The sequence below is a fragment of the Rutidosis leptorrhynchoides genome, chromosome 5, assembly GCF_046630445.1.
Source record: "Rutidosis leptorrhynchoides isolate AG116_Rl617_1_P2 chromosome 5, CSIRO_AGI_Rlap_v1, whole genome shotgun sequence".
NCBI lineage: Eukaryota > Viridiplantae > Streptophyta > Magnoliopsida > Asterales > Asteraceae > Rutidosis > Rutidosis leptorrhynchoides.
Genome location: NC_092337.1, coordinates 430,227,513 through 430,255,426, shown reverse-complemented (window position 1 = coordinate 430,255,426; position 27,914 = coordinate 430,227,513). Strand labels below are relative to the sequence as shown.

At 31.5% G+C, this 27,914-nt stretch overlaps 1 protein-coding gene across 1 annotated transcript; it reads left to right on the top strand.

The window, feature by feature from the left end:
- The first annotated feature begins 4 nt into the window (after positions 1-4).
- On the top strand, positions 5-27,802 carry LOC139850055 (F-box protein At5g49610-like). The gene is made up of 2 exons (XM_071839650.1): positions 5-804; positions 27,700-27,802. The coding sequence occupies exons 1-2, from the start codon at positions 5-7 to the stop codon at positions 27,800-27,802; spliced, it is 903 nt and encodes a 300-aa protein (XP_071695751.1).
- The last annotated feature ends 112 nt before the right edge of the window (positions 27,803-27,914 follow it).

Genomic DNA, 27,914 nt, shown 5'->3' with positions numbered 1-27,914 from the left:
ATTGATGGATGATGCTCGTATGCCCGATGACATTCTTCGATACATACTTGCTAAACTTCCTAGTAAACCTTTATCACGATCCAGATGTGTATCACCCCGTTGGAATCACATGATTTCAGATCTCTGTTTTTCGATGATTAATTCAAGATCACAAAGAAAGATCTTCGTTACGGGCCACAATAGTCGTTGTCCCACTCAAAAAATAGTCGGAACATTCAGTGGAATTTTCATCTACATCCAACTGGATTATAGTGATAATGATAATTCTAATACTAATACTAAAAGAATGTTGCGTACGATCCTATATAATCCGCTTACGTGTACATCCAAGATACTCCCTGATGCTAATAATATTGCAGATGAAGATGATTATGATGGCTCGTCTTTTGTGTATGGATTTGCGTATGGTACAACGATAATGGATCGTGATTTGAAGATGATTCGGTTTAGAGCATCTAACTCTTGTAATTATGATTACTATTTGAACACATGTGATGTTTTTGATTTTAAAACGAGTTCATGGACCACGTCGAAAGTAGCCACACGATATAGTAAATACGAGTTTGATGATGTAGTTACGTTCGCGAATGGATATTTGTATTGGATTGGTTCTTATCGTAGGAAGATAATGGCACTTAATGTTAAGGAGATGGTAATTTCAGAGGTAGAATTACCTAATCCAAATTGTTTTACGGAAACTCGCTTAGGTACGTTTCATGGACGCCTTTGTATGATCACTGATACTAGCAACCTTGTTGAAAGTGGGTACGATATATGGGTGATGAAAGGCGATGAAAATTTATGGTCGAAACAGATTAGTTTTGTAGTGACCCGAACTTTTCCATGTTTTTATATATTAAATGAAATTGATATTTACATGATTAAATGTTTCCAACATGCTAAGCAATCAAACTTGTTAAGACTTGATTAATTGAAATAGGTTTCATATAGACAATTGACCACCCAAGTTGACCGGCGATTCACGAACGTTAAAACTTGTAAAAACTATATGATGACATATATATGGATATATATATATAGTTAACATGATATTATGATAAGTAAACATATCATTAAGTATATTAACAATGAACTACATATGTAAAAACAAGACTACTAACTTAATGATTTTGAAACGAGACATATATGTAACGATTATCGTTGTAACGACATTTAATGTATATATATCATATTAAGATATATTAATACATCATGATATCATAATGTAATAATTTAACATCTCATTTGATTTAATAAACAATGGGTTAACAACATTTAACAAGATCGTTAACCTAAAGGTTTCAAAACAACACTTACATGTAACGACTAACGATGACTTAACGACTCAGTTAAAATGTATATACATGTAGTGTTTTAATATGTATTCATACACTTTTGAAAGACTTCAAGACACTTATCAAAATACTTCTACTTAACAAAAATGTTTACAATTACATCCTCGTTCAGTTTCATCAACAATTCTACTCGTATGCACCCGTATTCGTACTCGTACAATACACAGCTTTTAGATGTATGTACTATTGGTATATACACTTCAATGATCAGCTCTTAGCAGTCCATGTGAGTCACCTAACACATGTGGGAACCATCATTTGGCAACTAGCATGAAATATCTCATAAAATTACAAAAATATGAGTAATCATTCATGACTTATTTACATGTAAACAAAATTACACATCCTTTATATCTAATCCATATACCAACGACCAAAAACACCTTCAAAAACTTTCATTCTTCAATTTTCTTCATCTAATTAATCTCTCTCAAGTTCTATCTTCAAGTTCTAAGTGTTCTTCATAAATTCTACAAGTTCTAGTTTCATAAAATCAAGAATACTTCCAAGTTTGCTAGCTTACTTTCAATCTTGTAGAGTGATCATCCAACCTCAAGAAATCTTTATTATTTACAGTAAGATATCTTTCTAATACAAGGTAATACTCATATTCAAACTTTGATTCAATTTCTATAACTATAACAATCTTATTTCGAGTGGAAATGTTACTTGAACTTGTTCTCGTGTCATGATTCTGCTTCAAGAACTTTCAAGCCATCCAAGGATCCTTTGAAGATAGATCCATTTTTCTCATTTCCAGTAGCTTTATCCAGAAAACTTGAGGTATTAATGATGTTCATAACATCATTCGATTCATACATATAAAGCTATCTTATTCGAAGGTTTAAACTTGTAATCACTAGAATATAGTTTAGTTAATTCTAAACTTGTTCGCAAACAAAAGTTAATCCTTCTAACTTGACTTTTAAAATCAACTAAACACATGTTCTATATCTATATGATATGCTAACTTAATGATTTAAAACCTGAAAACACGAAGAACACTGTAAAACCGGACATACGCCGTCTTAGTAACACCGCGGGCTGTTTTGGGTTAGTTAATTAAAAACTATGATAAACTTTGATTTAAAAGTTGTTCTTCTGGGAAAATGATTTTTCTTATGAACATGAAACTATATCCAAAAATCATGGTTAAACTCAAAGTGGAAGTATGTTTTCTAAAATGGTCATCTAGACGTCGTTCTTTCAACTGAAATGACTACCTTTACAAAAACGACTTGTAACTTATATTTCCTACTATAAACCTATAATTTTTCTGTTTAGATTCATAAAATAGAGTTCAATATGAAACCATAGCAATTTGATTCACTCAAAAGGGATTTAAAATGAAGAAGGTATGGCTAAAACAAGATTAGATAATTTTTCTTGTTGTAGCAACGTGAAAATTGGTAACAAATCTATATTAATCATATCCTAGCTAACTTATATTATATTATACATATATTCTAATATATTATGTAATCTTGGGATACCATAGACACGTATGCAAATGTTTTAACATATCATATCGACCCATGTGTATATATTATTTGGAACAACCATAGACACTCTATATGCAGTAATGTGAGAGTTAGCTATACAGGGTTGAAACATCAAAATGTATTAAAAGTGTTGTAAATATATTTTGAATATACTTTGATATATATGTACATATTTGTTATAGGTTCGTGAATCGACCAGTGGCCAAGTCTTACTTCCCGACGAAGTAAAAATCTGTGAAAGTGAGTTATAGTCTTACTTTTAAAATCTAATAATTTTGGGATGAGAATACATGCAGGTTTTATAAATGATTTACAAAATAGACACAACTACGTGAAACTACATTCTATGGTTGAATTATCGAAATCGAATATGCCCCTTTTTATTAAGTCTGGTAATCTAAGAATTAGGGAATAGACACCCTAATTGACGCGAATCCTAAAGATAGATCTATTGGGCCTAACAAACCCCATCCAAAGTACCGGATGCTTTAGTACTTCGAAATTTATATCATATCCGAAGGGTGTCCCGGAATGATGGGGATATTCTTATATATGCATCTTGTTAATGTCGGTTACCAGGTGTTCACCATATGAATGATTTTTATCTCTATGTATGGGATGTATATTGAAATATGAAATCTTGTGGTCTATTGTTACGATTTGATATATATAGGTTAAACCTATAACTCACCAACATTTTTGTTGACTTTTAAAGCATGTTTATTCTCAGGTGAATATTAAGAGCTTCCGTTGTTGCATACTAAAATAAGGACAAGATTTGGAGTCCATGTTTGTATGATATTATGTAAAAACTGCATTCAAGAAACATATGTCGATGTAATATATTTCTATTGTAAACCATTATGTAATGGTGTGTGTAAACAGTATATTTTAGATTATCATTATTTGATAATCTACGTAATGCTTTTGAAACCTTTATTGATAAAATAAAGGTTATGGTTGTTTTAAAAATGAATGCAGTCTTTGAAAAATGTCTCATATAGAGGTCAAAACCTCGCAACGAAATCAATTAATATGGAACGTTTATAATCAGTATGAACGGGACATTTCAGTTGGTATCCGAGCGTTGGTCTTAGAGAACCAGAATTTTGCATTAGTGTGTCTTATCGAGTTTGTTAGGATGCATTAGTGAGTCTGGGCTTCGACCGTGTTTACTTGAAAAATGATTGCTTAACAAATTTTGTTGGAAACTATATATTTTTAACATGTGAATATTATGTGATATATTAATCTCTTAATTTGTTTGATATTATGTGATAGATGTCTACCTCTAGAACAAGTCCCATTGACTCACCTAATAATAATGAAGAGTCAAATGTAAATTGGAATGATTCGTGGACTGATTCACAAGTTCCCGAAGAGGAACTGGAAGAAGAGTCGGAACCGGAAGAAGAATCGGAACCGGAAGAAGAAATAGAACCAGTGGGGGAAATAATAAAATGGTTAAGTAGAAGAAAATCCTCAACCAACCGACCAAAGTTAATTATGGTCAATGGTGTTTCCGCCAAGGAAGTAAAGTATTGGAAGGATTACAAATTCTCCGATGAATCGAATCCCGACAAGGATTCCGATGATGTTATAGAAATTACCCCAACACAATTTAATAAGGCAAAAGAGAACAATAAGGGAAATGGCATAAAAATAGAGAAATTTGATTCCAAACACGATGAACTTTATATGTATCGTCAACACCCGTATTTCTTAAGTTGTGACAATAACCCGGGAACCTCTAAACCACCAGGTTTTTCTAAACCAATGTGAAAAACGACGACTCGTATTAGGGGAACATCATATATCCCTAGAAACTTGGCAAAACGAACCAAAACCGAATAAGAAGAAACGAGCGAGTCGAAATAAGATAGTTGTATTTGTGTGGTGTAATATATGTAATATAGTGTGCTTATGCTTTATGATATATGTAAAAATTGCTTGTATTAATAAGTATTTTTTTATGAATCTAACTCTTGTCTATTTTACAGTATAAAAACACCAAATGGATAGACAATCCAATATTTTAAGAGACCTACCCGGAGACATGATTGATGAAATCTTGTCTAGAGTCGGTCAGAATTCCTCGGCACAACTATTTAAGGCGAGATCAGTTTGTAAGACATTCGAAGAACGTTCCAAGAATGCCTTGATTTATAAAAAGCTTTCGTTAAAAAGATGGGGGATATCACATGGGAAATCCATAAGTTACGATGTGTTTACTTTGACGCATATATTGCGGGGAACCCAAATGCTATTTTACGCAACGAGTTAAGAAATTATTTTGACTCAATATATCCGAATATAGGACTTCGTGATTTAGAAAAAGCGGCTAACATGCAACATAAAAAAGCATGTTATGCTTACGGGTTAGTATTGTTCGCTTCTCACCAAAGTGAGAACAAGAACATCGGGCTACAACTATTAAACAAAACGTTCCCACAAGTGACGGAGTCGGTAATTGGGGTAAGAAATGAGGTTTTTAGGTTATTACGAGACTGTTGGTCATTACGCAACCTTCATCCTTTTGACGATGTTACAACACATTGTCTTACTATCGGTCACAACGGTTATGTTCCACAAAACCAAGGATGGGAAGTGGTATTAGTAAAACCAGAATGCATGACTTGTTTCTGGACGTATGAATTACGTGTCTTTATTGCCTTTGCTGAACGCCTTATTTATTAACTAGAATTATCTTCGCAACTACTTTGTATCAAAGTTTTATGTGCTATATTTCATGCTATATGTAAAAAAAAGCGGTATTGTAAGTTTGCAAGCTATTGTATAAAGGTTTGAATATGATATATTTTTTTTTTTTTTGTGATTAGTTTTTCATATAGAATTGTAGTAGTTGAAATGGTATGTTAGCTACTAAGTATGAACTTAACGGGTAGGTACTACCCGAATTAAAGAGTATAAAACTCTAATATGAAGAAAGAGCTTTTATAAATAAGTTCATATTACGCTACGAAATACTATTGACTACTCTTGATATTCTATATGATTAACTCGTTTCATTTGACTATTTTGAAGGAAATGGCACCGACTACTCGACACACCTTGAATATGAGCGAAGAGGAATTTTGTGCCTTTCTTGCTTCAAACATAGCCGCAGTACAGGCTGCGCTACATACCAACAATAACTCCGAATCTAGTAATGCAGCTAACGGCGCAAGAAATCGTGTAGGATGCACCTACAAAGAATTCACTGCCTGCAAACCTTTGGAATTTGATGGAACCGAAGGACCGATCGGATTGAAACGGTGGACCGAGAAGGTCGAATCGGTGTTTTCCATAAGTAAGTGTACTGAAGAGGACAAAGTGAAGTACGCTACGCATACCTTCACAGGTACTGCGTTAACATGGTGGAATACCTATCTAGAGCAAGTGGGACAAGATGATGCTTACGCACTACCGTGGTCAGCATTCAAGCACTTGATGAACGAGAAGTACCGTCCCAGAACCGAGGTCAATAAGCTCAAGACAGAACTTAGAGGGTTACGAACCCAAGGATTTGATATTACCACGTACGAAAGACGATTCACAGAATTGTACCTATTGTGTCCGAGAGCGTTCGATGATGAGGAAGAGAAGATCGACGCGTTTGTAAAAGGATTACCGAAAAGAATCCAAGAAGATATAAGTTCACACGAGCCCGCCTCCATACAACAGGCATGTAAAATGGCTCACAAACTAGTGAACCAGATTGAGGAAAGAATTAAAGAACAGGCGGCTGAAGAGGCCAATGTGAAACAAGTCAAAAGAAAGTGGAAGGAAAACGGTGATAAGAATCACCAATACAACAACAACAGCAATTACAACAATAATCGCAACAACTATCCCAACAATCGCAACATCAATCGCAACTACAACAAACGGCCCAACAACAACAACAACAACAACATCAACTACAACAATCATCCCAACAACAATAACAACCGCAATAACAACAACAATCAGAAGCAGCTATGCCAAAGGTGTGAAAAGTATCACTAGGGGTTCTGCACCAAATTTTACAACAAGTGTAAAAGAAATGGTCATAGCGCGGCGAAGTGTGAGGTCTACGGACCAGGGGTTAACAGAACGAAAGGAACAAATAGTGTCGAAACGAGTAATGGCAGAGCAAGTAGTGTCGGAGCAAGTTATGCCAATGTAGTTTGTTATAAATGTGGAAAACCGGGCCACATTATTAGAAATTTCCCGAACCAGGAGAACACGAATGGACAAGGCCGTGGAAGAGTTTTCAATATTAATGCGGCAGAGGCACAGGAAGACCCGGAGCTTGTTACGGATACGTTTCTTATTGACAATAAATCTGCTTACGTTTTATTTGATTCGGGTGCGAATAGAAGCTATATGAGTAGAGATTTTTGTGCTAAATTAAGTTGTCCATTGATGCCATTGGATAGTAAATTTTTACTCGAATTAGCAAACGGTAAATTAATTTCAGCAGATTATATATGCCGGAATCGAGAAATTAAACTGGGTAGCGAAATATTTAAGATTGATTTGATACCCGTAGAGTTAGGGAGTTTTGATGTAATAGTTGGCATGGACTGGCTGAAGAAGGTGAAAGCAGAGATCGTATGTTATAAAAATGCAATTTGCATTGTACGAGAAGAAGGAGAACCCTTAATGGTGTACGGAGAAAAGGGCAACACGAAGCTACATCTTATTAGTAATTTGAAGGCACAAAAACTAATAAGAAAAGGTTGCTATGCTATTCTAGCACACGTCGAGAAAGTACAAACTGAAGAAAAGAGCATCAATGATGTTCCCGTCGCAAAAGAATTTCCCGATGTATTTCCGAAAGAATTACCGGGACTACCTCCACATCGATCTGTTGAATTTCAAATAGATCTTGTACCAGGAGCTGCACCAATAGCTCGTGCTCCTTATAGACTCGCACCCAGCGAGATGAAAGAACTGCAAAGCCAACTGCAAGAACTATTAGAACGTGGTTTCATTCGACCAAGCACATCACTATGGGGAGCTCCTGTTTTGTTTGTCAAGAAGAAGGATGGTACATTTAGGTTGTGTATTGACTACAGAGAGTTGAACAAACTTACCATCAAAAACCGTTATCCACTGCCGAGAATTGACGACTTATTTGATCAACTACAAGGCTCGTCGGTTTATTCGAAGATCGATTTACGTTCTGGATATCATCAAATGCTAGTAAAGGAGGATGATATTCCAAAAACTGCTTTTAGGACGTGTTATGGTCATTACAAGTTTATGGTTATGCCGTTTGGATTGACTAACGCACCAGCTGTGTTCATGGACCTTATGAACCGAGTGTGTAGGCCATATCTTGACAAGTTTGTCATTGTTTTCATTGATGACATGCTTATTTACTCAAAGAATGATCAAGAGCACGAAGAACATTTGAGAAAAGTGCTAGAAGTATTTAGGAAAGAAAAACTGTACGCTAAGTTTTCAAAGTGTGCATTTTGGTTGGAAGGAGTTCAACTCCTCGGTCACATAGTGAACAAAGAAAGTATCCAGGTGGACCCGGCAAAGATCGAAACCGTTGAAAAGTGGGAAACCCCAAAAACTCCGAAGCATATACGTCAATTTTTAGGATTGGCTGGTTACTACAGAAGATTCATCCAAGATTTCTCCAAAATAGCAAAACCCTTGACTGCATTAACGTATAAAGGGAAGAAATTTGAATGGAAGGATGAACAAGAGAAGGCGTTTTAATTATTGAAGAAAAAGCTAACTATGGCACCTATATTGTCATTGCCTGAAGGGAATGATGATTTTGTGATTTATTGTGACGCATCAAAGCAAGGTCTCGGTTGTGTATTAATGCAACGGACGAAGGTGATTGCTTATGCGTCTAGACAATTGAAGATTCACGAGCAAAATTATACGACTCATGATTTGGAATTAGGTGCGGTTGTGTTTGCATTAAAGACTTGGAGGCACTACTTATATGGGGTCAAAAGTATTATATATACCGACCACAAAAGTCTTCAACACATATTTAATCAGAAACAACTGAATATGAGGCAGCGTAGGTGGATTGAATTGTTGAATGATTATGACTTTGAGATTCATTACCACCCGGGGAAGGCAAATGTGGTAGCCGACGCCTTGAGCAGAAAGGACAGAGAACCCATTCAAGTAAAATCTATGAATATAATGATTCACACTAACCTTACTACTCAAATAAAGGAGGCGCAACAAGGAGTTTTAAAAGAGGGAAATTTAAAGTATGAAATACCCAAAGGATCGGAGAAGCATCTTAATATTCGGGAAGACGGAACCCGGTATAGGGCTGAAAGAATTTGGGTACCAAAATTTGGAGATATGAGAGAAATGGTACTTAGAGAAGCTCATAAAACCAGATACTCAATACATCCTGGAACGGGGAAGATGTACAAGGATCTTAAGAAACATTTTTGGTGGCCAGGTATGAAAGCCGATATTGCTAAATATGTAGGAGAATGTTTGGCGTGTTCTAAGGTCAAAGCTGAACATCAGAAACCATCAGGTCTACTACAACAACCTGAAATCCCAGAATGGAAATGGGAAAACATTACCATGGATTTCATCACTAAATTGCCAAGGACTGCAAGTGGTTTTGATACTATTTGGGTAATAGTTGGTCGTCTCACCAAATCAGCACACTTCCTGCCAATAAGAGAAGATGACAAGATGGAGAAGTTAGCACGACTGTATTTGAAGGAAGTCGTCTCTAGACATGGAATACCAATCTCTATTATCTCTGATAGGGATGGCAGATTTATTTCAAGATTCTGGCAGACATTACAGCAAGCATTAGGAACTCATCTAGACATGAGTACTGCCTATCATCCACAAACTGATGGGCAGAGCGAAAGGACGATACAAATGCTTGAAGACATGCTACGTGAAAGGACCCGTCCTAATCCATCTGGACGAAGTCACCAACAACTGGTTCCATTGCGATGATCGACTCCAAGTACTGTCTTTAAAATGAGCAAATGCACAGCGGAATGTTTCTTTTATACCTGAGAATAAACATGCTTTCAAGTGTCAACCAAAAGGTTGGTGAGTTCATTAGTTTAACATAAATAATCATTTTCAATAATATAATAGACCACAAGATTTCATATTTCCATTTCTCATAAACATACGTCCCATGCATAGAGACAAAATATCATTCATATGGATTGAACACCTGGTAACCGACATTCACAATATGCATATAAGAATATCTCCATCATTCCGGGATCCTCCTTCGGACATGATATAATTTCGAAGTACTAAAGCATCCGGTACTTTGGATGGGGCTTGTTGGGCCCGATAGATCTATCTTTAGAGTTCGCGTCAATTAGGGTGTCTGTTCCCTAATTCTTAGATTACCAGACTTAATAAAAAGGGGCATATTCGATTTCGATAATTCAACCATATAATGTAGTTTTGATTTACTCGTGTCTATTTCGTAAAACAGTTATAAAAGTAGCGCATGTATTCTCAGCCCAAAAATATAAAGGGTAAAAAGGCAAATGAAACTCACGCATATAAATATTGTAAAACAGTTAATAAAGCATTTGCATGTATTCTCAGCCCAAAAACATAAAGAGTAAAAGGGGCAAATGAAACTCACGTATATAATTATTGTAAAACAGTTAATAAAACATTTGCATATATTCTCAGCCCCAAAAATGTAAAGAGTAAAAGGGGAGCAAATGAAACTCACCTAATGTATTTTGTAGTAAAAATACATATGACTATATTGAACAATGCAGGGTTGGCCTCGGATTCACGAACCTATATCATTTGTGTATATATTAATACATATCCTTGTACTCGAACACATATATATAATTTTATTAGTTATATTCTTGTTATATTAATAATATATATTTTCACATATAAAATATTAATTTTTGTTATATTATATATATATATATATATATTAAATTTATTTGTATGTATATATATATATATATATATATCTATCATTGGTTTGTTAAAACTTTTCTTTTAGTATTGTTAGTGATAATATTTGGAATAATGCGAATGATAATACTAATATCAATGAAATGCTAATATTATCTAAAATTCTGTTAATAATGTTATTAATGATCGTTTTTAATAATAAAACTCATGATAATGATAATATCAATAGTTTTTAATAATTTAATAATAAAGACTATGAATATAATACATTTTGTTATTAATACTTAATAATAATAATTGTAACAATCTTATTACTAAAGGTAAACTAAATAATGATTCTTTATTTATTAATGATGATAAAATTTCTAAAATGATACTAATACGAACATTAATAAAAAATAATAGTAACTTTTATTGTCTTCATCATAATACTAATAATAGTAATAATACTAAATATTAATACTTGATAATAGTAATACTAATTATAACATTCCTAATATTTATCAATAATCGTACTAACAATCAATACTAATATTAATACATGATAATAACATTACTAATTACTAATATTAATAATAATAATAATAATAATAATAAATAAAAGTACATGAAACTACCTCATATCAAAAGGGTTCCAAAAAAAAAAAGCCCTCCCCTAGTCTCGAACTCGAGACCACATGCTACCTCGACACTCTCCCATACCATTGAACTGCTTTGATTTTTCTGTTTTAATTTCTCCCCAAATTTATATAAACCGAATTATGTATCCTCATACTTATCATCTTCTTCTTCCTCAAGCTTGTATCCATTCAACCAAATTTCAATCCCAAGTAACAATTAGTTTTAGAATTTATTAACTATCGTAGGAACTTTTATCTGGGTTAAATGGGATTGAAAAGAAGAAAAAATAAAAAAAATATATATATAAACAAGCAGCTGCTCGTCGCTGCAGTAAAAAAAAAAAAAATTATAAATCGAAAATCTAAACACTCTTACACTATGATTCCTATATGAAACTTGCTCCATATCATCCAACAAATACTCGTTGGTCAACAATTACAATTGAAACACCATCAAAATCACGAATTTGAATTCACAAGAACTGTTGACTTTTGTTTTAAAAAATTTGACTTCGAAAATTCGTGCTTGATATTAGAAATTGGAACGTGATATTTTGCAGCCATATTGAGTAAGAGATTCCTAACGAAACAGCATTTAAGGATTTTTCTATTTGGTGCGAAATTGAATTAAGAGGAAAAAAAAATTACGTGTACAGATGAACAAAAAAAAAAATATGATATGCTCCCAATTCCCACTACTTTCCGTTGTTGACTTGTAGAGTTGATAAATCCTCATGTGGACGTTCCAATAATAGAATTTAACTGATTGTTTGATGACAAAGGGTCACGAGCAGCACAGTTGGACAGTAACATATAACAAATTGATTTTGATATAACAATTACACATATTTATTTACATTAGTTATTTATATATATATCTATATATATGTTTAAACATTTATAATATATATACAGTTGTATTTTGTATATATATACATATTCATATAAACCTATATATATAATTCTGTTTATTTGTAAATAATTCATAATATGGTAATTACAAATATATTTATGCGTAATATTATTAATAATAGAATAGAATTATTAATAAAGTCTACTAATAATAGACAATAATAATATTAATATTAACAATAATGCAGATTTTAATAAATTTAATTAATGATAATAATAATCTTATTAATGATACAATTAATAATAATACTAGTTATAATAATATTAATAACATTAATATTGCAACTTAGATCTTATATATATTTTATTTTAGAAAAAAAAAATATACAAATCTTAATATTAGTACTAACAATAATTATCATGTTTATGTATCATATATATATATATATATATATATATATATATATATATATATATATATATATATATATATATATATATATATATATATTCAAATTACTATATATAATTATGTTTTACGTATCCAGATTCAATACTTTGATATATGTATTAATTATATACATCAAAGCAATTTACACTCAAAGTATAACATTATACAATTAATACATTATTAATCGTTGACTATTTATGTTCGAAATCATTTAGTAACAGATTTTAGTTATTTTAATTTATCTTCCATAATAAATAAACCACTTATTAGTTATCTGTTATATTTATTTTACAATATATGATTATTTATATATGTAGTTAATTATATGTACATTTCTATTTACGTTTATAGATTTGTGAATCGTCGGGAGTAGTCGAAGGTCAAATTGAATTAATAAAAATAATTCACAAGTTTTAAGACTCAACCTTACAGACTTTGCTTATCGTGTCGAGATTATATAAAGACTTAGTTTAAATTTGGTATAAAATTCCCGGGTCGTCACAGTACCTACCCGTTAAAGAAATTTCGTCCCGAAATTTGAGTGAGGTAATCATGGCTAACAATAAAAAAAATGTTTTTCATGACGAATATGAGTTGATAAATTGAGTTTTATCATTTTTGAGTAATATGGATTAAAATAATTCAATTATTTGAAGAGTACGAATGAAGCTATTCACAAAAGAATGAAATGAGAAACAAAGATTTGCTTTTAACTTTTGACGTAGTCAGGTTTGAATTTAGAAAATAAGGCGCGTCTTAACTTTTGACGTTGTCTTGTTTGAATTCCGGAATTCATGGGATTTAAAAGGAAATCTTCGGAATCTAAAAGATTTGATTCTTCGGGATTTATGGAAAATAAGATCTCTACAATTAAATGCTATGATCATCTGTCTTGATTGCTTCGTCTGGTATCTCCACTATAAATGAACTTCTTCCGTTCTATTACTTCCCACCACTTCCAATTTCTATATTTTAATTCATACTTTCAAATCATCAGTAAATATGCTTCATCCAGTTTTAATCCTTGTCCTTATCCTTATTATCGCAACAGTTATTCTCCTTTTCCAACTACCACCGGAGGAATTTGTTTTCTTCTACTTCGCCCTTGGGGTTATAATGTTTTTAATTCTCCCGTGTCTTTATGTTGCGATAAACATTGATATGCACGGTTTGTAATTCCTGTGTTTATGATCGACTTTCTATTTTCCTTTATTTTCCGGAGCTCCATGCTCTTGTTTTCTCTTCCCAACTCCAAGTCAAGCGAATAATGGTCCAGAATTCGTAGATATAGAGTTTCGAATGATTATAATGTTCTAAGCAGGGTGGAACGTGATAGCACGATTTGATTTTCAAATTTATCAACATTACAGAAGATAGAACCATCAAGAATACATTTTCTTGATATGTTCAGAAGTTAAGTAGAATAAAAGAGTTATGTAACATGGCACATGATGACGTTAAGATCTGTGAATCATCACGTTCCATTAGAAACTCAACATGACTTAATATAATATAATCACGTTGATCAAGTGTCATTATATTATACTAACTCATGCATCAATTTCCAACATTACTTCATTAACATTCATATTTTAAGCACGAAAGTTTACAGAATATAGAACCTAACAGTTTCTATATGATGTAACACTGATAGCACGAAGAGATTAATGATTTCAGATAAGAATAATTATGAAAATATCTTCAGAAATATCGAAGATATTTATGATGATATTTTGGAATTTCTAAGTTCGATGGTTGATGAGGAAGATTTTCCGCAAGATTTTAACATGAGTACGGAGCAAGATATTCGTTGAAGGTTTCATCGGATCCAGAATTACCTGGATTCTTTGAATATATGGTATGGTCCTTGTATTTGTCCTTGGTCTTCTTCGTGGTTAGCTCAATCCGTTTTCCAGTTCCAACTTTTCTGAGCTTTTCCAACATACTAATCTTTATCATCAAACTTTTGATGATTAAGGTCGTTTACAGTTGTCTATGGTTTCTGCTGTTTCATTCAACTTTTTTCAACATTCATAGTACCGATTTGTGACTGAGTGCTTTTCAGAATTTCAGAATGAGAGATCATAATTCTAAAAGATAAATGTCATACATATAATTGTTGATGTAGATATGATGTGAGTTTTCAAAGTACTGATTGCTGATTCCTGGTAATTGGTATGGCAGTTCTCGTTACAAGATATGGATGAGTATATGATAGGGTTTCAATGAATAAATATAATGATTTGTCAAAGAGATTTAAACCAAGGAGTAACGAGGTTGTTGGTACGTCTGCTGGTAATAAGATGGAATACAAAAGATTTCCCGGTAACAATAAAAGAGTACACATATAAATCAAGGTTATAATAAAGTTGTTTCGAATGAAAAGTCAAAGTTAACTTGCTGGAGCCGTGACAAAATTTGCTAATTTGGAAAGGGATTGCAAAGTTATTTTGGGTAATAATAACACTAAGAAATTAGCATAGCTACGTTTTAAACGTTTACTCAGGTTTCGAGTGATTGTAAGTGCATATCTATATGCATCAATCTTTTCTTCTGTAGATGAAGTGCGGCTCGTTCATCCTATCGATTGAGGTGTTTTCAAGAATCATGAAAGGTTTGAACGCAGATTGTAATCGTCAAGATACAAATGAGGTTTAAGATGAAATCAAGTGGCAAACTTGAAGAATTGTTTAGTTTCATATGTTATAGTCAATATTTTAATTCATTTTAATTGTCCAATGTTGGTAGTCCACAGTTGATAGTCCACAGTTAGCAATTCAATAATTCATATATAGTTTAATATATAATATTCGAATTAATTATTACGTATCGTGACCCGTATACGTCTCAGACTCGATCACAACTCAAAGTATATATATTATTTGAGAATCAACCTCAACCCTGTATAGAGAACTCGATCATTACTGCATATAGAGTGTCTATGGTGATTCCAAATAATATATATAGATGTGTCGATATGATATGTCAAAACCTTGGATACATGTCTCGATATTTAGAGTGTGTAAAAATAAATAACAAAAATTTAAATGACGATAAATAAAGTGCGTAAAGTAAATAACAAAAATTAAATGACGATAAATAAAATTGCGAGAATGTAAATTGCGATAATTAAATTGCGATAAATAAAATGTAATCAGTTAGCTAGGAAGAATTAGCTAGGAACAGTTAGCGTAGATTCTTAACAAAATTTCTCATAGTTAATTTGTTTGTTTCTAACAAATTTTATTTTGTCAAATGTTTCCTTCATTATGCCACTTGATTTTTGATAAATCGAAATATGAAATTGGATGAATATGGTTATTCTGGGGTGAACTGATTTGTATATCGGTGGATATAAGTAGGATAGTATATGGCTGTTGAAGCAGATTCGAAAAACGTACAATGTAACTTATTAATGTGAAATTTAAATAGTCCTCGGGTATTACCTACCCGTTAAAATATTTTCACCATTAACAGTTTGTACAAGAGAATTTTTAATTACAATCTTTATGAAAACATATATACATATATATTTTCTTCAGATGTATTCATGGATTTAATGAGTTAATATGATATTAAACTCATTTGCTTTTCGGTTAGAACTAGAATAAATAATCTCTAAAACTTTAGAGATTACATATTCGCCATGTCGAACGAAGATAAATGAGGTAGAACGATACGTAGAACGAAGATCATACTCAAAGTACATATGATGATATTGAAGCATGGATTGTTGATGGTACTGGTGCTGTTATTGATTGTACTATTGGTGCTGGTGATGTTGCTGAAGCTGGTACATTTTGCACCATATTCTTCGAATTTATTATTCAAGCGCGAAGTTCGTTGACTTGTTACTCCAGGATGATTGTCGGTCAGAACGAGCGGATGAATAAGGTTCAGAATTGTGGATAGAATATGATCTTATCGAGTTACCCTGGAAATGAGACTGAAAATGGTGTCTCGAACAGGTTCGCCAGTAAAAGCTTCAGGTTCATTGTCAAGAGGTGAATCCGGTTGGTGGAAGGGATTGCCTCCTGCGCGTTTCCATTAATTAAGTCGACTACGAATGCATCAGATGAATTGGAGATGGCTGATTGATTAAATCATTCTGGTGACATCGTTTTCGGAGCTTAGGTGAATATCCATGTCGGAATAGCTGTCGGAATAACTAACGGAATAGCTATCGAAATTTGAGGGACTCGAAATGGTTGAGGGATTCATCTTGTACAATCAGATGGAGGATTTTCGATAAGGAATATATTATAGGATGTAGATTAGTACCCTGCAATACATAATTTACATATGCATATATAATACTAAAATCCCATAAGTTACGGAGGAATCTACAGAAAATGTCAGGCAAAGTTTATAATAACATATACGCTAAGATATGAATTAGCAGATATGCTAAGATATGAATTTTGTCCATACACTAATCATGCAATCAATGCAGTAAAACGTGTCTAGACTAAGAATGATAAGCAAGTGATTCTCTAAGAATGATAAGCAGGTAATTTTTGACACGAAGTGATAAGCAAAACTTTTGACATGCAGACACGGTCGAAGTCCAGACTCACTAATGCATCCTAACGACTTATCAGTTAGACACACTAATGCAGACCCGGTTCACTAAGACCACCGCTCTGATACCAACTGAAAGGACCCGTCCTAATCCATCTGGACGAAGTCACCAACAACTGGTTCCATTGCGATGATCGACTCCAAGTACTGTCTTTAAAATGAGCAAATGCACAGCGGAATGTTTCTTTTATACCTGAGAATAAACATGCTTTCAAGTGTCAACCAAAAGGTTGGTGAGTTCATTAGTTTAACATAAATAATCATTTTCAATAATATAATAGACCACAAGATTTCATATTTCCATTTCTCATAAACATACGTCCCATGCATAGAGACAAAATATCATTCATATGGATTGAACACCTGGTAACCGACATTCACAATATGCATATAAGAATATCTCCATCATTCCGGGATCCTCCTTCGGACATGATATAATTTCGAAGTACTAAAGCATCCGGTACTTTGGATGGGGCTTGTTGGGCCCGATAGATCTATCTTTAGAGTTCGCGTCAATTAGGGTGTCTGTTCCCTAATTCTTAGATTACCAGACTTAATAAAAAGGGGCATATTCGATTTCGATAATTCAACCATATAATGTAGTTTTGATTTACTCGTGTCTATTTCGTAAAACAGTTATAAAAGTAGCGCATGTATTCTCAGCCCAAAAATATAAAGGGTAAAAAGGCAAATGAAACTCACGCATATAAATATTGTAAAACAGTTAATAAAGCATTTGCATGTATTCTCAGCCCAAAAACATAAAGAGTAAAAGGGGCAAATGAAACTCACGCATATAATTATTGTAAAACAGTTAATAAAACATTTGCATATATTCTCAGCCCCAAAAATGTAAAGAGTAAAAGGGGAGCAAATGAAACTCACCTAATGTATTTTGTAGTAAAAATACATATGACTATATTGAACAATGCAGGGTTGGCCTCGGATTCACGAACCTATATCATTTGTGTATATATTAATACATATCCTTGTACTCGAACACATATATATAATTTTATTAGTTATATTCTTGTTATATTAATAATATATATTTTCACATATAAAATATTAATTTTTGTTATATTATATATATATATATATATTAAATTTATTTGTATGTATATATATATATATATATATATATATATATCTATCATTGGTTTGTTAAAACTTTTCTTTTAGTATTGTTAGTGATAATATTTGGAATAATGCGAATGATAATACTAATATCAATGAAATGCTAATATTATCTAAAATTCTGTTAATAATGTTATTAATGATCGTTTTTAATAATAAAACTCATGATAATGATAATATCAATAGTTTTTAATAATTTAATAATAAAGACTATGAATATAATACATTTTGTTATTAATACTTAATAATAATAATTGTAACAATCTTATTACTAAAGGTAAACTAAATAATGATTCTTTATTTATTAATGATGATAAAATTTCTAAAATGATACTAATACGAACATTAATAAAAAATAATAGTAACTTTTATTGTCTTCATCATAATACTAATAATAGTAATAATACTAAATATTAATACTTGATAATAGTAATAGTAATACTAATTATAACATTCCTAATATTTATCAATAATCGTACTAACAATCAATACTAATATTAATACATGATAATAACATTACTAATTACTAATATTAATAATAATAATAATAATAATAATAATAAATAAAAGTACATGAAACTACCTCATATCAAAAGGGTTCCAAAAAAAAAACAGCCCTCCCCTAGTCTCGAACTCGAGACCACATGCTACCTCGACACTCTCCCATACCATTGAACTGCTTTGATTTTTCTGTTTTAATTTCTCCCCAAATTTATATAAACCGAATTATGTATCCTCATACTTATCATCTTCTTCTTCCTCAAGCTTGTATCCATTCAACCAAATTTCAATCCCAAGTAACAATTAGTTTTAGAATTTATTAACTATCGTAGGAACTTTTATCTGGGTTAAATGGGATTGAAAAGAAGAAAAAATAAAAAAAATATATATATAAACAAGCAGCTGCTCGTCGCTGCAGTAAAAAAAAAAAAAATTATAAATCGAAAATCTAAACACTCTTACACTATGATTCCTATATGAAACTTGCTCCATATCATCCAACAAATACTCGTTGGTCAACAATTACAATTGAAACACCATCAAAATCACGAATTTGAATTCACAAGAACTGTTGACTTTTGTTTTAAAAAATTTGACTTCGAAAATTCGTGCTTGATATTAGAAATTGGAACGTGATATTTTGCAGCCATATTGAGTAAGAGATTCCTAACGAAACAGCATTTAAGGATTTTTCTATTTGGTGCGAAATTGAATTAAGAGGAAAAAAAAATTACGTGTACAGATGAACAAAAAAAAATATGATATGCTCCCAATTCCCACTACTTTCCGTTGTTGACTTGTAGAGTTGATAAATCCTCATGTGGACGTTCCAATAATAGAATTTAACTGATTGTTTAATGACAAAGGGTCACGAGCAGCACAGTTGGACAGTAACATATAACAAATTGATTTTGATATAACAATTACACATATTTATTTACATTAGTTATTTATATATATATCTATATATATGTTTAAACATTTATAATATATATACAGTTGTATTTTGTATATATATACATATTCATATAAACCTATATATATAATTCTGTTTATTTGTAAATAATTCATAATATGGTAATTACAAATATATTTATGCGTAATATTATTAATAATAGAATAGAATTATTAATAAAGTCTACTAATAATAGACAATAATAATATTAATATTAACAATAATGCAGATTTTAATAAATTTAATTAATGATAATAATAATCTTATTAATGATACAATTAATAATAATACTAGTTATAATAATATTAATAACATTAATATTGCAACTTAGATCTTATATATATTTTATTTTAGAAAAAAAAAATATACAAATCTTAATATTAGTACTAACAATAATTATCATGTTTATGTATCATATATATATATATATATATATATATATATATATATATATATATATATATATATATATATATATATATATATATATATATATATATATATATATATATATATATATATATATATATATATATATATATATATATTCAAATTACTATATATAATTATGTTTTACGTATCCAGATTCAATACTTTGATATATGTATTAATTATATACATCAAAGCAATTTACACTCAAAGTATAACATTATACAATTAATACATTATTAATCATTGACTATTTATGTTCGAAATCATTTAGTAACAGATTTTAGTTATTTTAATTTATCTTCCATAATAAATAAACCACTTATTAGTTATCTGTTATATTTATTTTACAATATATGATTATTTATATATGTAGTTAATTATATGTACATTTCTATTTACGTTTATAGATTTGTGAATCGTCGGGAGTGGTCGAAGGTCAAATTGAATTAATAAAAATAATTCACAAGTTTTAAGACTCAACCTTACAGACTTTGCTTATCGTGTCGAGATTATATAAAGACTTAGTTTAAATTTGGTATAAAATTCCCGGGTCGTCACACTACGAGCATGTGTTATTGATTTTGGAAACAGTTGGGATCGACATCTACCGTTAGCAGAATTTTCCTACAACAACAGCTATCATTCAAGCATTGAGATGGTGCCGTTTGAAGCACTTTATGGTAGAAAGTGCAGGTCTCCGATTTGTTGGAGTGAAGTGGGGGATAGACAGATTACGGGTCCGGAGATAATACAAGAAACTACTGAGAAGATCATCCAAATTCAACAAAAGAGCTACGCCGACATTAAAAGAAAAGACATAGAATTTGAAATTGGAGAAATGGTCATGCTTAAGGTTGCATTTTGGAAAGGTGTTGTTCGATTTGGTAAATGGGGGAAATTAAATCCAAGGTATATTGGACCATTCAAGATTATTGATCGTGTCGGACCAGTAGCTTACCGACTTGAGTTACCTCAACAACTTGCGAATGTACATAATACTTTCCACGTCTCGAATTTGAAGAAATGTTTTACTAAAGAAGATCTCACTATTCCGTTGGACGAAATCCAAATCAATGAAAAAACTTCAATTCATTGAAGAACCCGTCGAAATAATGGATCGTGAGGTTAAGAGACTTAAACAAAACAAGATACCGATAGTTAAGGTTCGATGGAATGCTCGTAGAGGACCCGAGTTCACCTGGGAGCGTGAAGATCAGATGAAGAAGAAATACCCGCATCTATTTCTAGAAGATTCGTCAACACTTTCAACAACTTAAAATTTCGGGACGAAATTTATTTAACGGGTAGGTACTGTAGTGACCCGAACTTTTACATATTTTTATATATTAAATGAAATTGATATTTACATGATTAAATGTTTCCAACATGTTAAGCAATTAAACTTGTTAAGACTTGATTAATTGAAATAGGTTTCATATAGACAATTGACCACCCAAGTTAACCGGCGATTCACGAACGTTAAAACTTGTAAAAACTATATGATGACATATATATGGATATATATATAGTTAACATAATATTATGATAAGTAAACATATCATTAAGTATATTAACAATGAACTACATATGTAAAAACAAGACTACTAACTTAATGATTTTGAAACGAGACATATATGTAACGATTATCGTTGTAACGACATTTAATGTATATATATATCATATTAAGATATATTAATACATAATGATATAATGATAATATAATAATTTAACATCTCATTTGATTTAATAAACAATGGGTTAACAACATTTAACAAGATCGTTAACCTAAAGGTTTCAAAACAACACTTACATGTAACGACTAACGATGACTTAACGACTCAGTTAAAATGTATATACATGTAGTGTTTTAATATGTATTCATACACTTTTGAAAGACTTCAAGACACTTATCAAAATACTTCTACTTAACAAAAATGCTTACAATTACATCCTCGTTCAGTTTCATCAACAATTCTACTCGTATGCACCCGTATTTGTACTCGTACAATACACAGCTTTTAGATGTATGTACTATTGGTATATACACTCCAATGATCAGCTCTTAGCAGCCCATGTGAGTCACCTAACACATGTGGGAACCATCATTTGGCAACTAGCATGAAATATCTCATAAAATTACAAAAATATGAGTAATCATTCATGACTTATTAACATGTAAACAAAATTACACATCCTTTATATCTAATCCATATACCAACGACCAAAAACACCTTCAAAAACTTTCATTCTTCAATTTTCTTCATCTAATTAATCTCTCTCAAGTTCTATCTTCAAGTTCTAAGTGTTCTTCATAAATTCTGTAAGTTCTAGTTTCATAAAATCAAGAATACTTCCAAGTTTGTTAGCTTTCTTCCAATCTTGTAGAGTGATCATCCAACCTCGAGAAATCTTTATTATTTACAGTAAGATATCTTTCTAATACAAGGTAATACTCATATTCAAACTTTGATTCAATTTCTATAACTATAACAATCTTATTTCGAGTGAAAATCTTACTTGAACTAGTTCTCGTGTCATGATTCTGCTTCAAGAACTTTCAAGCCATCCAAGGATCCTTTGAAGATAGATCCATTTTTCTCATTTCCAATAGCTTTATCCAGAAAACTTGAGGTAGTAATGATGTTCATAACATCATTCGATTCATACATATAAAGCTATCTTATTCGAAGGTTTAAACTTGTAATCACTAGAATATAGTTTAGTTAATTCTAAACTTGTTCGCAAACAAAAGTTAATCCTTCTAAATTGACTTTTAAAATCAACTAAACACATGTTATATATCTATATTATATGCTAACTTAATGATTTAAAACCTGGAAACACGAAAAACACAGTAAAACTGGACATAGGCCGTCGTAGTAACACCGCGGGCTGTTTTGGGTTAGTTAATTAAAAACTATGATAAACTTTGATTTAAAAGTTGTTCTTCTGGGAAAATGATTTTTATTATGAACATGAAACTATATCCAAAAATCATGGTTAAACTCAAAGTGGAAGTATGTTTTCTAAAATGGTCATCTAGACGTCGTTCTTTCGACTGAAATGACTACCTTTACAAAAACGACTTGTAACTTATATTTCTGACTATAAACCTATACTTTTTCTGTTTAGATTCATAAAATAGAGTTCAATATGAAACCATAGCAATTTGATTCACTCAAAACGGATTTAAAATGAAGAAGGTATGGGTAAAACAAGATTGGATAATTTTTCTTGTTGTAGCAACGTGAAAATTGGTAACAAATCTATATTAATCATATCCTAGCTAACTTATATTGTATTATATATATATTCTAATATATTATGTAATCTTGGGATACCATAGACACGTATGCAAATGTTTTGAAATATCATATCGACCCATGTGTATATATTATTTGGAACAACCATAGACACTCTATATGCAGTAATGTGGGAGTTAGCTATACAGGGTTGAGGTTGATTCCAAAAATATATATACTTTGAGTTTTGATCTAGCCTGAGACGTGTATACACTGAGTCGTGGATTGATTCAAGATAATATATATCAATTTTTTTATGTACATCTAACGTTGGACAACTAGTTGTAGGTTACTAACGAGGACAGCTGACTTAATAAACTTAAAACATCAAAATGTATTAAAAGTGTTGTAAATATATTTTGAATATACTTTGATATATATGTACATATTTGTTATAGGTTCGTGAATCGACCAGTGGCCAAGTCTTACTTCCCGACGAAGTAAAAATCTGTGAAAGTGAGTTATAGTCCCACTTTTAAAATCTAATATTTTTGGGATGAGAATACATGCAGGTTTTATAAATGATTTACAAAATAGACACAAGTACGTGAAACTACATTCTATGGTTGAATTATCGAAATCGAATATGCCCATTTTTATTAAGTCTGGTAATCTAAGAATTAGGGAACAGACACCCTAATTGACGCGAATCCTAAAGATAGATCTATTGGGCCTAACAAACCCCATCCAAAGTACCGGATACTTTAGTACTTCGAAATTTATATCATATCCGAAGGGTGTCCCGGAATGATGGGGATATTCTTATATATGCATCTTGTTAATGTCGGTTACCAGGTGTTCACCATATGAATGATTTTTATCTCTATGTATGGGATGTATATTGAAATATGAAATCTTGTGGTCTATTGTTATGATTTGATATATATAGGTTAAACCTATAACTCACCAACATTTTTGTTGACGTTTAAAGCATGTTTATTCTCAGGTGAATATTAAGAGCTTCCGCTGTTGCATACTAAAATAAGGACAAGATTTGGAGTCCATGTTTGTATGATATTATGTAAAAACTGCATTCAAGAAACATATGTCGATGTAATATATTTCTATTGTAAACCATTATGTAATGGTCGTGTGTAAACAGTATATTTTAGATTATCATTATTTGATAATCTACGTAATGCTTTTGAAACCTTTATTGATAAAATAAAGGTTATGGTTGTTTTAAAAATGAATGTAGTCTTTGAAAAACGTCTCATATAGAGGTCAAAACCTCGCAACGAAATCAATTAATATGGAACGTTTATAATCAATATGAACGGGACATTTCAAGTTTCACGTTACGTATGGGATTTGTTAATGATCTTTACGAGTTTCGTGTTCTAAATATTATGGATGATGGAAGAGTTCTTATGGTGGATAGTTTAAACCGTTTTTTTGATTACGACACATCAAAGTGTTCGTATAAGTTTCTCAAAACTTATGCAAGTGTGGTAGATTTTACAACGGTTCATGGGATTGAGTATGTAGAGACTCTAGTTGCGCCTTCGGATATTTGCTGCTAAAAGTCTTTTGAAGGTATTTTTTTCAAGTTTTGTTTTGTGAATTTTGTATTTAATTTGGGATTATTCATGTAATTTGGGATTATTCATGGTTTTTCTCAATTGAGATTGAGATTTGGATATGTAGACCTTTGTCACGTTCACTTATTACTTGTAAGTTTTTTCCCCATAAAAATTCAATCCAGGTTTAAATGGTTTTCAAAGTTCTTTAAAAGGGAAATTGGTCGAAATGTCCATAATTCTCAAAGTGTTTCACAATATGTCCCCGAATTTTCGATATTACAGATATGCCATATGATCGTGTGCGTGATGGTCTGTGCGTAGTGTGTGTTTCCTAGGTCGATGGTTCATTTACCGGCTATGTTCATACTTATAAGCACCTCGTACCACGCACCAATCACTACATCCGGTGCTTGTTGGTCCGTGTGGTGCATGTTGTACCTGATAAAGTCATTAGGGGTTTTCATCGGTTCGATTTTCGGTTTGTTCGGTTTATTCGGTTCGGTGTATTCGGTTTTGAATTTTTTTTGGGCAAAACCGAAAATCGAACCGAAAACCGAATTCAAAGTTAAAACCGAACCGAACCGAAAACCAAATTTGAATTCGGATTCGGTTCGGTTTTCGGTTAAAACCGAATATTATGAAAAAACTAAGAATGATGGTAGTTTAATTGTGGCGTTACCGATGTCTTAGTTATTTATATCCTAAAACAATGACGTACTATTAAATTATCAAGAATTCGATGATTCATTAATATTTATAGCTTAATTATGACTTTTACAGCTTCTATTATTAAGAAGAAGAACATTATAATTTGAGTAACATAATTATAATTTGAGTTACCAAATCGTCATATGGGTGAGAATATGTTTTATTGATTGGATCCCAAATTATCATGACATTAAGACATAAATATACAAATTAAATATAAAAAAATTTTGAATTCGGTTTTGAATTCGGTTTTCGGTTAAACCGAATTCAGAATTTTCAAAACTGAAAACCGAACCGAAAACCGAATTCAAATTCGGTTTCGGTTTGGCTCGATCCGAAAATCATTTTTCAAATTCGGTTTGGTTTTTTTCCGGTTTGGTTTCGGTTTGATTTTCGGGTTCCACGGTTTCAAACCAAATACTGACCACCCCTAAAAGTCATAGAAACAAGCATCACACACGGAAATTCACATATTGTGTGTGGTGTGTGGGTTTAAATGACATATTTACAATTTTGAAAATTCAATGACAATGCTAAAAACATTAGGAATTGGAAATTAAGGACATTTGACCAATTTCCCTCTTTAAAATTGCTCAATATCTACATAGAGGTTATCCATATAGGGCTTTTAAAGCCCATTCACATCTATCTTTCAAAGTGGGCCTTTAAGATTCATTTAAATTTCAGTGTTACCATTTATCTATATACCTATCTCTAAAGTATAAACAATTGTGTTCCATATGTGAAACTTTTAAGGTTTTGCTTCTTCTTTTTTCCCCTAAATGATACTGAATTCAATTTAAATTAGATTCGAAGATTTAATGTGTAACAATTGATTTATACTTCAAGATCTAATTGGCATCTCAATTAAACTAAACATTGTTACAAACCAATTACATTGAACAAACAAATCACAAATACAACAATCGAATCTCTCAAATCACCAAACACAACCTAAAACCGACTAAGAAGAAATTCCGAAATCAACCATGAAAAAGTTAGAACTAGATACGATAATCAACACCGCAAATCACAACTAAACTCATACAATGAATCACCCAAACAATAGCTAGACACCACAAATCCCGGATATGAATCGCAATGCAAGATCAAGTTTTCTTTTTATTATTTTATTTTGTCTTCTTTGAATTCTATAATCATGATGTACTTCGTGATATACTTATTTGTATTCTGTTGATCCATGAATACATTTTAATGATCTAGCAATAAACCCTATTTATCTTACATGATCACTATACTTATTTTTTTAATTAGTACTAACATATAAAAAAGTTTCAAAAATTAGAAGTTTGTTCATTGCATTCTTGTGACATGGATGTTGTTAGTAGGTTTACTATTTTCCGTCATTTTTACGTACATTTCTTTGGTTAAGCTATTGATGATCATGTATTGTGTGTGTAACCGAGAGAATGTATTGAATTTAGTATCGAATAACTAACTACAGTTTGTTTTATTTTTCATAATTTCATAATTATAATTATAAACAATAATATATCAAAATATTGTTTCCTTTCAAAAATATTACTAACACTTTTTTAGACCCTTCCTGTGAGATTATTGTATTAATTCATCGACTATTTATATTTTGTATTTATAATGGTTAAATTAAATGAAACCCTGAAAACCTAAATAAACACGGATCTAAACTCGCAATCGGACTTGTGTCAACTAACCTATTTTATAGTCTAATACTCATCCACAGTCCAAAAGGCAAAATTGCGAAAATTCAGAACGAAAATAAATGCTAAATATTAAATTTAAATGAATAGATAAAAGAACAATTTTCCTGTAATTCGTTGCACGGATCAAACTCATATTTTCTAGATATGGTTGTGCGTTACTTGGCTGTAGGGCTCTAAATGAGCCGAACTACTTGCGAGCTACTCGAGCTCGACTAGTTAAAAATTCGATTCGAGCCGAGCTTAAACGAGCTCGAGCTCGAGCCCGAGCTTGAACATATTTTGAAGCTAGTTTAGTAAATGAGCCTAAGCTGTAGCTTCATATCTCGAGCTCGAACGAGTTAGCGAGCTTAAACGAGCTTTTTATTTATATATACTAAATTACCA

Bases quoted from the DNA above. Each gene is read 5' to 3' on its own strand.
- LOC139850055 (XM_071839650.1), top strand. From the start codon at position 5: ATGGATGATGCTCGTATGCCCGATGACATTCTTCGATACATACTTGCT. The intron at 805-27,699 runs GTCGAAACAGAT...ACTTGGCTGTAG, and splicing joins AAAGGCGATGAAAATTTATG to GGCTCTAAATGAGCCGAACT.